General features: G+C 50.8%; 1 protein-coding gene across 1 annotated transcript in view; it reads right to left on the bottom strand.

Moving 5' to 3' along the window:
• EIF3B (eukaryotic translation initiation factor 3, subunit B) overlaps positions 1–12,070 on the bottom strand; it is a 26,055-nt gene that overhangs the window by 6,413 nt on the left and 7,572 nt on the right. The window contains exons 3-13 of the mRNA XM_011956966.1: positions 11,400–11,519; positions 11,035–11,092; positions 10,406–10,534; positions 9,646–9,767; positions 7,835–7,966; positions 7,688–7,754; positions 7,234–7,280; positions 4,996–5,206; positions 3,159–3,231; positions 2,189–2,311; positions 378–456 (exon numbers count right to left, since the gene is read on the bottom strand). Coding sequence (XP_011812356.1) covers positions 378–456; positions 2,189–2,311; positions 3,159–3,231; positions 4,996–5,206; positions 7,234–7,280; positions 7,688–7,754; positions 7,835–7,966; positions 9,646–9,767; positions 10,406–10,534; positions 11,035–11,088 — 1,037 coding nt within the window. The 5' untranslated portion in view covers positions 11,089–11,092; positions 11,400–11,519. The remainder of the gene's footprint in view (positions 1–377; positions 457–2,188; positions 2,312–3,158; positions 3,232–4,995; positions 5,207–7,233; positions 7,281–7,687; positions 7,755–7,834; positions 7,967–9,645; positions 9,768–10,405; positions 10,535–11,034; positions 11,093–11,399; positions 11,520–12,070) is intronic.

The raw sequence follows: 12,070 nt of genomic DNA, 5'->3' as shown, positions 1-12,070 counted from the left end.
CAGGCACCCGCCAGCAAGCCTGGCTAATTTTTTGTATTTTTAGTAGAGATGGGGTTTCACCGTGTTAGCCAGGATGGTCTCGATCAACTGACCTCATGATCCGCCCGCTTTGGCCTCCCAAAGTGCTGGGATTACAGGCGTGAGCCACCGCGCCCCGCATGAGCGCTTATTTCAATCTGTCCTGGCTTGGCCCGAGTCCTGGAGTGCCATGGGTCCGCAAAGGTTCAATAAAGTCCCATCCACTGACACCAGGGTAACCCTTTCAGTGCACAATACTCCCTCTACCAAGAAGCTGGGTGCAGGCGCCTGAGGGGTCTCTGCCACAGCAGGCAGAGTGCTGCTCACAAGGCGGACAGGCTCAGAGCGCATACACCTACCTCCTCAGGCCCGCCAACACCACGAACTGTCCTTGGGGGCTCCAGAAGATGGTGTTTGCTTGCTGCTTGTCGAACATCTCTGAAAGGAAAGAGAGCGCCTGTCACGAGCTGCGAGGGCTTCCACGGTGCCGGGGCAGCGAAGGCTGGAGGACTTGGCTGTAGCTCAAGCTGCCCCCGTGGGCAGAGCTAGGAATGCCGAACCACCTCGGAAAACAATTTTACAAAGTCCATCGCTAAGTACCCTGAGTCATGATCCATACTTTAAATGGGAAAAAAAGAGAAGATACGACAGGGGTACTTCAAAACAAGACTATCTTATTTCCTGAGGTAACTGGACAAAGAATTCCCTTTACAGCAAATGTTCACTGCTGCAGGGTCCCCAGCAGGGAGAAGACGTCAGAGGTAAGTGACCCTGAAAGACCAAAGCCACTCTCCTAGCGACAAGGCATCTTTGGATAAGCTATGCTTGTTGAAAGTGACTAGTCATCACCTTTCCAGGTACTAACTCTTACTTCCAGGAGGGATCTCAGGCAGAGCCGCTGGAGCCGTGAGAAGGCCAGCTGGGGCTGGGCTCAAGTCCCCCTCAGAGCATATGCTCCCTGCGTCTCAGACAGAGCTGACAACCTGTGGCCTCTCTTTCCTCAGCCTGCAGTACATCCAAAAAAAGAGGCGTGGGGCAGGCTGATGTGGGGAGAAGGGGAGGAGACGGGGCAGGGCAGTGCACCCCGGCAGGGGCAGGGGTCTCTGACTTGTACAAACGAAAACTCCAACAGCCATGGGAATGGGGCGGAGCCCACACGGTGGCACCAGAGTCCGTGCCAAACCTCAGGAGAGGTGTGCCACACTACCTGTTTGGAAGCTGCAAGGTGCCACTGCTTGCCGTATGCTTTATGACCTGGAAGACTTACACAAGTCTCTGGACAGTCTGCAACTGCCCGTATGTTTGTATCAACAGGAATTAATGAAACAGCCAACTATGATCCATTGCCAACTGAGGGCACCACGCACCCTGCCAAGCTCTAGCAGAGTGAAAACTAAACTCCTCACAGAATCATCCTGCGAAAGGTGTGGCCAGGAGATTCCAACTCCTTCCAAGTATAGGGCCAAACCCATGGCTCTGCAGGAGGGCACCTGGCAGCCAGAGTCCTGTGGGTGAGGAACACAGCCCATCACCACCTCCCGGCTGCCACACACACACACACCACGCCTGTGAAGCAACCAGCAATGGCTCATATAATCCCTGCGGGCACCGGGCTCTATGCTGAGCAGAGACCCCAGGAAGAAGTGAGGAGCTGAGGGCACAGGCGGCAGCTGCCATGAGACGGGAGAGCGTCCCCGCACCACTGTGAGGAGCGAGCCCCAGGTGGGTGCAGTGTGGCGCCCCTGGAACCAGGTGCACGGGGGCAGGGCACAGCCGTGTGCGACAGCTCTACACACCCTGGTCAGAGGCGCCCGACTCAGACTGGGGACTGGCAGGAGCATGGCCACAGGAAGTCACCCCGAGCCCAGGGACAATAGCTACAGCCAGAAGGGAAAAAGCTTCACTCCAGACGATGGCAGAGAATGGAAGCCTTAGAAATACCTGCTTAAACGTGAGGGCCCAACGGGGCTCAGAGAAGCACCCCACAAGGAGGCAGCACCTCCAGGCCATCGCTCACTTCATCAGCCAAGCCCACAACGCCCCACTCACAGGGGAGTCCCGGCCTGCCCAACAGTGGTCCTAGGCCAGTCAAAATGCTCACTGCTGGGCAGAAACTGAGTCATCATCCATCTTGACCTGTTCAGAAGAGGAAAGGGACCAGGCTACTTACTGATGAGTTCAATTTTCCCGTTGTTTTTGACGTGGTAGAAAGACACAGATATCCGCGGAGCCTCTCCGTGCAGCACGGCAAACTTACTTCCATTTGGTTCCCAGGCAAAGGCTATGATGGTTTCTAAAACGGACAAAACAGACCACTCCCTTTTTGGTCAATTCAGAACACAATGCTCTTGATCAGTTAAAATGTTCACTACTCGACCACAGAGAAATATCCCCCAACGTTTAAAAGTTCATTAAAAGGACCAAAAAGGACCAGAGAGCAAGCAACAGCAGGGAAGGTGCACATTCCTGGAGTTTCAGAGACAGCTGCTTCCACTCATGTGGAGTGACCTATGTGAAACTGCTCTCTCCCTGAGCGGGACACCGGGACCCCCACGGCGGGATGCCCACATGGGACCGCAGGAGCCTGACGTGGGCAGCTGTGGATGCCGCTTCCCTCACATCCAGTGTGGCACCTACAGTGGGATCCTCACTTCCACTCTCCTACCTGGAAAGGTGGCCAGGTTTCACGTTTTCTCACCTCTCTATTTTTGTCCTTCCTTCCTCCTCTTTTCCATGGCAAAACAAAAAGCCAAACCAGAACAAAGGCTCAATCTCTTTTCTCTTTTTTTTAGACAGGGTCTCGCTCTGTCACCCAGGCTGGAGTGCAGGGGCGCAATCTCAGTTCACTGCAACCTCTGCTCCTGGGCTCAAGTGATCCTCCCACTTCAGTGTCTGGAACAGCTGGGACTACCACTGCGCACCACGCCTGGCTAATTTTTTAATTTTTTTTGTACAGAGAGGGTCTCACTACATTGCCCAGGCTCTAAACACGTTCTGTGACCTGGAGATGGCTACTCATGGTGCGGGCTCACAGTCCTGACTCTGCTGCTCAGACAATCCCTCGCATGGAAGTGTTAAAAGCCAAGAGTAAAACAGCACAGAGGCCCCATTCACCTCAAAGTGACTAAAATACAACTTGCCTTTCATTTCGACGACATCCACAGGTACCTGTTTCTCCCTCATTCGGAAAATTTCAAAATTTGTGACAACACCCTGTTTAAAAAAAAGGGGGAAAGGGTGACATTCTGGACAGGGAAAATATGAGACAAAGGTTTAAATCTAAGGTCAACTTCACAACGAAAGATTCAGTGTGCACGCTTGGTTCACACACACGAGCATCTGCAGCGATGAAAGCCACAGCCCTCAGGACGGAAGACGGTTCAGTTGGAGGGTAACTACCGGCAGCCACTGGACATGCACGAAGTAACTTTGACCCAGATCCCACCTCCAGGAACTGCCCTGCTCGCCACACTCGGGCACAAACAGTCCCAGGGTCCTCACTGCAGCCTGCAGATCAGGATCCCGAGGGCCATAAAGGCGCACCAATGGGGCTGGTTAGACCATTTCAGACAGTGGGGTGTCCTGTAGCCATAATCTTCAAGAAGTCCTGCCCTACTCCAGGAGTCTAAGGGGAAACTGCCCTTATGTCCATCAACAAAGGAAGAAGGCCAAGAAATGTGGCCCACCAGACAAGAGATTACTGTTCAGACTCAGCACCGCGGACCAGCCGTGGGGACACTGAGCTACGTGAAGGAGATCAGACACAGAAGGCGGCATACTATCCGATTCCAGCTGTGTGTCCAGAATAGGGAAATCGCTGACATTCGTGATGCCAGGAGCTGGGCAGAGAAGCTGCTAATAGGCATGGTGTTTCTTTGTAGGGTGACAAAAACATTTCTTATCTTTTAAAAATTATCTGTAGAGATGGGGTCTCACTGTGTTGCCCAGGCTGGTCTGAAACTCCTAGCCTCAAGCTATCTTCCCTCCCACCCCAGGAGCCACTGCACCCAGCCGATGAAAACGTTCTGAAATGAGCGGTGTTGGCTGCACAACTCTGAACACACGAAAAGCCACTGAACCAGTTCGCCACTCTAAAGGGGTGTTTTAAGGCATGTGAATTACACATCAATTAAAATTTTTTAACACAAAAAAAAGAAAGAGGAATACTTCCATTAGAGGGAAAACTCGGGAATTTTTTTTTTTTTTTGAGACCCAGTCTGGCTCTGTTGCCAGGCTGGAGTGCAGTGGCACAATCTCTCAGCTCACTGCAACCTCCACCCCCTGGGTTCAAGCAGTTCTCCTGCCTCAGCCTCCCGAGTAGCTGGGACTACAGATGCGCGCCACCATGCCCAGCTAATTATTGCACTTTTAGTAGAGACAGGGTTTCACCATGTGTGCCAGAATGGTCTCAATCTCTTGACCTCGTGATCTGCCCACCTCGGCCTCCCAAAGTGCTGCGATTACAGGCATGGGCCACTACACCCGGCCAACTCAGGCAATTTTTTTGATAAGATAAATATTAAATGATCAACCACCAAAAAAAAAAAAAAAAAATCTGAGTATACTACTCTTTGTGCTTAGAAAGACAATAGTATTCTCAGCTGGGCACAATGGCTCACGCCTGTAATCCTAGCCCTCTGGGTGGCCGAAGTGGGTGGACCTGAGGTCAGGAGTTCAAGAACAGCCTGGTCAATATGAGGAAACCCTGTCTCTACTAAAAATACAAAACTTAGACGGGCCTGGTGGCGGACGCCTGTAGTCCTAGCTACTTGGGAGGCTGAGGCAAGAGAATCGCTTGAGCCCAGGAGGTGGAGGCTGCAGTGAGCTGAAATCGCGCCACTGCACTACAGCCTAGTGACAGCAAGACTCCGTCTCAAAAACAAACAAAACAAAACCCATTAACAACCTCCAAACAATACGGTGGCCACTTCAGAGCTCAGGATAAGGAATCGCCAGTTCCCGAGGGAATCTACACACCTGGGTGCCTTTTGGAGTCCTATCTACTTTCACACACAAGTAGTCTCCGTTCTTCTGCCAGTGGAGCTTGCAATCCACCACGTTGAACAGGTTCCTCACGCGGATCTCTTGCCTGGTAGGGAGCTGCATCAGGGTTACCCTGGCTGGAATATCTTTGTCTTCAGGCACCCAGAAGGCGATTATGTTACCACCAGGAGACCAAGAAAAGTCTCTGCACAACAGGAAAATAAAACGCTAAAGCAAAGGCCAAGTGATGAAACTGAAAAGCAGAAGAAAATAAAACAACTCATTTGCTATACAGAAGCTCAATGCTGTCATAACTGACGCTGGGCACTCCCACCGCGCAGCTTCACAGGTCCTCGCCAGGACCCTGGGGCACTACTGCGCTCACTGTGACAGGGAATGAATGCAGACAGAGTGTTAGCAACCCCACCATCACGCACAGACTCATAGGGACTCCAGCCTGCACTCTGTCAGCCCACTCTTAAGACACCGCACACTGCTGCTTTGACGCAAGTAAGCTGTAGGCTGGTGGATCCGGCTATTATGTCATCTGAAGATTAATTAAGGTGCAAATGGGGAAAACAGCAAATCAAGTATAAGAAATGAGCAAGAAAAAGGGCATCTCCCTCCACTGTATCAACCTCTCTATAGAAGGTCTAAGGTTCCTTAGAACCGCTGCTGTAAGGAATGGTTCCTGAGCTCACCTACATGAAAAACAGCTCTATACACGCTACATGCTGTTTTGCATTTACTGAGAACCAGCATCCTGGTCTTTTCATTATATAAGCCATAATTTTGCCCAAGAATGTAAAAATGAAAGAGGAAACGTCAGTGTCCTTGGATTGCTGGTAGTTCACTGCTGTAATACTGACCAGTCCCAAGTTTTCCGATAAACAAAAAAGTGCCCATTCTGTGATGCTGAAAATGAGCTGAAGGCTCCCCAAACTCTGCCTCAGACAGAAGAGCAACAGGAAAACCTTTTGCCTAAGCAGAGTCCCCTCTCTTCCTTAAGGCTGGAAACCCCCCCCAGTTTCTAGGTCAAAGACGAGGTAAATGGAAGGAAGCCGACTCAAGGCTCTGGCCTTGAAGATTCATTTCTGGGCACAGGAAAGGAGTCACTGAAGTGGTGCCTTGAGGGTGGTGGGCCCAGCACTGAGCAGCCTTGCCCATCGACCCAAGCCTCCATCCTGGCCTCCAGAACAAACTCACCTTAGGCTGGGCGCGGTGGCTCACACCTGTAATCCCTGCACTTTGGGAGGCTGAGGCGGGCAGGCGGATCACTTGAGGTCAGGAGTTCGAGACCAGCCTGGCCAACATGGTGAAACCCCGTCTCTTCTAAAACACACAAAAATTAGTCAGGTATGGTGGTGGTGGTGTGCCTGTTAATTCCAGCTACTCAGGAGGCTGACGCACCAGAATCGTTTGAACCTAGGAGGCAAAGCTTGCAGTCGGCCAAGATCGCACCACTATACTCCAGCCTGGGCAACAGAGCAAGACTGTGTCTCAAAAAGGATTTAAAAATGGCCGGGTGTGGTGGCTCATGCCTGTAATCCCAGCACTTTGGGAGGCTGAGGCAGGTGGATCACTTGAGGTCAGGAGTTCCGAGACCAGCTTGGCCAACACAGTGAAACCTCAACACAGTGAAACTGTCTCTATGAAAAATACAAAAATTAGCTAGGCATGGTGGTGGATACCCGCAGTCCCAGCTACTCAGGAGGCTGAGGCAGAAGAATCACCTGAACCCAGGAGGTGGAGGCTGCAGTGAGTGGAGATCATACCACTGCACTCCAGCCTGGGTGACGGAGCAAGACTCTGTCTCTTTAACAACAAAAAAAAGCTGAGTGCTAAAGAAGAGAGAGCAAATAAAGGAAACCAACTGCAATGGACCACGTCTGTGTCCTCCGAATTCACAGGGTGAAATTCTAACCCCCTGGGTGATGGCATGGGGTGGGGCCTTTTGGGGGTGGCAGGTCCTGAGGGTGAAGCCCTCGGGAATGAGATGACAGCTTTTACGAAAGAGGTCCCGGAGGCCTTCTTCAGGGAAGGCTGGACTGAGGGGATGTCTATGAGGAGGGAGGTGGGCCCTCACCAGACGGTCTGCAGGCACCCTGACCTCGGGCTCCCAAGCTCCAAAACTGGGAGAAAGAAATCTCTGCTGTCATAAGCCACTCTGCCTATGGTATTGTGTTAAGCAGCCCGAACACACAAAGACACCAAATTGATAAGAATACTCACTTTATCCCAGAGATCTTCAAACTCTTCTTGTCCAAAAGACCCATAGACTGCCCAAAAAAAAGGAAGGCTGAAGTTGAGTCAAATTACGTCAGTGTCTCAGAAACACACTTAACTTTTTAGAAAACGAAACCAGAGTCTGATGTGAGTTTGCCTAGAGGGCAGCACACACAGAGGATGACAATGAACCCCCCCACCTGCCCGCCACTGAGAACTGCAGTTCTGAAGCCCACTGCATGAATGCCCATCCAGGACCTCCCACGGCTGCGCCATGTGGGCAGGAGTAACTGAAGAGCTCTGCCCAAAGCAAGGTTAGTTAAAAAGGCCCGGGAGACAGGACTTTCCTACGCATCTGTGAAACCTCCTCCTCCTCTTCTAGCACAAATACGGAAAAGCACCACACCCCAGTTACAAGCAAGGATGGGACGCGGCGTTTTCCATCACCGGGACCACTTACAGGAGTTTCATAGATGCTAAGTGTATCCAGGGTCATTCTGGCAAAGAATTTGCCATCGTGGCTCCACCTAAGAAGAAGAAACAGAAGTGCCAAGGTATTCCAATGAAAAGACAAAGGCTACAGAGCTCATTACAATGGTCCACTTACTTAAAAATAGGCCAATGGGCTGAGCTCTCACAGTGAAAACCTCTCTTCTTGTGCCCTGTAAGGATGTCCCAGATGATTATGGCCTGAGGGTCATCCTGCGTGTCCATCAGGGGGCTAAAGGTCACCAGGTACCTAGAAGAGAGGGGCCACACTGTATGCTATCCTCCTCTCACGAGAGGATCACAGGCTGTCTGTGCGGCCAGAACACGCGGTCAGAACTCGTGGAACCAGCTCTCTCCCCCAACCCCACACTGCCCGGCCCCAAGAGTTCCAAGCGGAAGAGGGAAGCAGCAGCGCTTCTTCATTCTGGTGTCAATACACTGCAGACATTCTGGTTTCTCCAAGATCAGCACAGAAAGATCTCACAGCCCCACACAAAAGGCTGCTGAGTGATCTAGAGGGAGGCGCAGTGTGGAATGCTATCTTTACTCATGTTTCATTAAGACTAACAAGGTAAAAAAATACGGCTGGGCACAGTGGCTCACACCTGTAATCCCAGCACTTTGGGGGGCAGAGGCAGGCAGATAACGCAAGCTCAGAAGTTCAAGACAAGCTTGGCCAACCATGGCCAACATGGTGAAACCCTGTCTCTACTAAAAATACAAAAATTAGCCAGGCATGGTGGCAGGCACTTGTAATCCCAGCTGCTCAGGCGGCTGAGACAGGAGAATAGCTTGAACCCGGGAGGTGGAGGTTGCAGTGAACCAATACTGTGCCATTACACTCCAGTCTGGGCAACGAGTGAAACTCAGTCTCAAAAAAAAAAAAAAAAGTCCCATCCGGTTTGAAAGCTAGCACAGGTCTGATGGGAAACTTCAGAGGCTGGGGGCTCCTCTCAGCCATGATTTACCTGACTGCTGGTTTGTCTGGAGCTACTGCACCTGCTCACTCAGTTCACACAAAGTGTGTAACAGACGGTCCCTTACAACACCAGAGGGGAAGGCAGACACAACCCGTGAGGGCGAAAACAGAGTGGCCCCAGCTGGTCCTCACGCTGCCTTCCACAACTGCCCCTTTCCCTAGCAGAGCTCCAACAGCCGGATTAGCTAGATCAAAAACCACGGCTCGGCCAGGTGCAGTGGCTCACGCCTGTAATCCCAGCACTCTGGGAGGTCAAGGCAGGAGGATCACTTGGCCCCAGGGGTTCAAGACTACCCTGTGCAACAAAGTGAGACACCCCCACTTCTACAAAAAAATAAACAAAATTAGCCATATGTCATGGCGTGTGCCTGTGGTCCCAGCTACTCAGGAGGCTGAGGGGGGAGGACCACCTGACCCTGGGAGGCTGGGGTTGCAATGAGCCTGCAATGGGGCCACCGGGTGGCGCCAAGCCTGGGTGACAGAGGCAGGAAAATTTATCTGTAAAATATGTGACCTTAGACTAGATCCTGAACTGCAGGAAAGTAAACATCATACAGAACATTATTAGATCAAGTAACAAAATCAGAATATGGCAATACATTAAAGTATTCAATGAATGTTAAATCCCTGAAGTCAGCACCCGCACTGTGGTCGTGCTAACAAAATTCTATTTCTAGGAATACACATTCGGGGCTGAAGGGACATGTTACTTCCAATTACTCCCAAATGGCTCAGGAAAAAATATCTGTATAGGAGATGACGACGTAAATGCAACCAAACATGAGAAGATCTCAGTAGAAAGCATACTAGCGTTCTCCTTACTCCTGTATTTTTCTACTAAGTTTGAAATGCTGCAAAATGAAAGATCACCTGTAGAAGGCTGGCATGGGGTGAAAAGCATAGACTCCAACAGCCGGATTAGCTAGATCACCTTTTTTCTAGCAGCTTACCTTTCACAAGGTGAGAAGTCAATGAGCTGAACCCCTTGGTGGCTGAATCTCTGAATTTGCTTGAATTTCTCTCCCCCCCATAGAGCAATGCCTCTTTGGTGAAAGGTAGCCAGATAGGTGCCCTTAGGAGACCAACGCACATATGTCTCTGTCCATCTCTGCAGAAAAAGGCAGTGCCAACATTAATACAACAAAATGGCAAACACAAACACTCCTCCTACAATGAATCTATTCTGCAAACTCTTTCTTTCTTTCTTTTTTTTGAGATGCAGTCTCGCTGTCTTCCAGGCTGGAGCACAGTGGCACGATCTCGGCTCACTGCAAGCTCTGCCTCCCAGGTTCACGCCATTCTCCTGCCTCAACCTCCAGAGTAGCTGGGACTGCAGGCGCCCGCCATCACGCCCGGCTAATTTTTTGTATTTTTAGTAGAGACGGGGTTTCACCGTGTTAGCCAGGATGGTCTCGATCTCCTGACCTCGTGATCCGCCCACCTCGGCCTCCCAAGTGCTGGGATTACAGGCGTGAGCCACCGCGCCCAGCCTATTCTGCAAACTCTTAACTGAAATACTCAAAGCCTGTTCACTTCTCAGGATTTACTTCAAAGCTGGAAGAGGAATAAAAGTTGTTTTCAGAAAGTAATCTCAAAGAAAACATAACGTCACCTGCTCTCCCAGTTTTCTGATAGAAACAAAGTTCCACTTTGTTAAGGAAATACGGGAGAGGTGAGTCCCCGCCCCCAGCGGCAGCAGCAAATACACACCGCTCTTTCTTCAATTGAGACGGGGTCTTTTACGTCATTCCAGAATATGGAAGTGCGGTCTCCACTCTCAAAAATCACGCTGTACTGATCTCTGCATTCTGCCTCTTCAAGCCAGTAACGTAAGTTCCCCTTAAAAAAACAAAAAAAGGCAAGGAATATAACATTTCATTAATTTTAATTAAAAACTCATTCACAACTATTGCTCTTAAAAATATGACAAATTCAGTCCACACCTTAACTCCCAAGTCACACTCTAACCTCAAGTCAAGACACCATCCAACACTTCTTCTCTTTTTTTTGAGACAGGGTCTCGCTCTGTTGCCCAGGCTGGACTCCAGGGGCACAATCATAGCTCACAGCAGCCTCAACCTCCCAGCTCACGGTGATCCTCCCACCTGAGCCTCCCAAGTGCTAGGAAAACAGGTGAATGCCAGGCCCGGCTAATTTATGTATTTATTTACTTTTTGTAGAGAGGGGGGTCTCACTTTGTTGTCCAGGTTGGTCTTGAATTCCTGGGCTTAAGCCATCCTCCCACCTCAGCTTCCTTAAGTGCTAAGATTACAGGTGTGAGCCACCACACCCAGCAGCATTTCTTTAAACCGCTGAGATGCAGGTTTCAGGCCACTCACCAGGTCTTTGAAAGGCTGTTTCTCTGGAATATCCCACTCGTCACTGATGGTCATATACCTGGAGGAGAAAGGAGACTGCTGAGCCCCACGTCCTGATGACTAGAAAGAGCACCCGTGGGGGTCCGGCATGGCCCTGCTGTGCTCCGGCCTGCCCACCCCAAGGGCTGTGACTGGCATAACGGGGAGGGGTGCTGCAGGCCAGAAGCATGGGGCAGGGCTAGGAAATGGCCCTGCGGCAGCCTGACCAGAAAGGACGTGAACAACCTGACAGGCACCAGCACCCACTGAGAAGCACCAAGCCACCCGCACACAGCTGCTCACTCGCACGTCAACGTCTACTTCCTTGTGGCCAAGTCTGAACTCACTTGTCAAAATCTGTGAAGAGGTTGACCCGGAACGTGTGCTGCTTGTCAAGCTTGTAGCCGTCGGCGTTCTTCACAGCATCCACGGCGTGGGCCGGGGACGCGTACTCCAGGAAAATATACCTGAGTGAGAGAGGGCCGTTGGCACACACGCACACTGTAAGGCTAGGCAGGTACGCGCTGCCTGCCCCACTCCTCTCAATGGACAAGCCCTGCGTGCCAGGAGTATCTGTGCTGCTCTTCCTGCCTCGAGCTTAAGGCAGTCACACGGGGGACAGATCCACAGCCAGGGAGCTCCTAAGTGAGGGAAACCCTAACCAGAAGATCCAAAGTCTCTAGTTTTGTTATCCTAAATTACAGAAAAGTTAATCAAAAAGTCCATTATTTTTACTGTGGCGACAGTTTCATGTACACATCAAAATCTATTGAATTGTACACTTCAAAACTGTGCAGACTTATTGTATATCAATTATCTCCAGAGCTGTTTAAAAAAAAATCTTGGCCAGGCGCAATGGCTCACACCTGCAATCCCAGCACTTTGGGAAGCCAAAGAGGACAGATCACTTGAGGTCAGGAATTGGAGACCAGCCTGGCCAACATGGCAAAACCCCTCTCTATTAAAAATACAAAAATTAGCCAAGCATGGTGGTGCACACCTGTAATCCCAGCTACTT

Source organism: Colobus angolensis, unplaced genomic scaffold (assembly GCF_000951035.1).
Source record: "Colobus angolensis palliatus isolate OR3802 unplaced genomic scaffold, Cang.pa_1.0 Scaffold43, whole genome shotgun sequence".
In the NCBI taxonomy this organism is placed as follows: Eukaryota; Metazoa; Chordata; class Mammalia; order Primates; family Cercopithecidae; genus Colobus; species Colobus angolensis.
The sequence above is the reverse complement of the archived record's forward strand: the minus strand, read 5'-3'. Positions and strand labels throughout refer to the sequence as shown.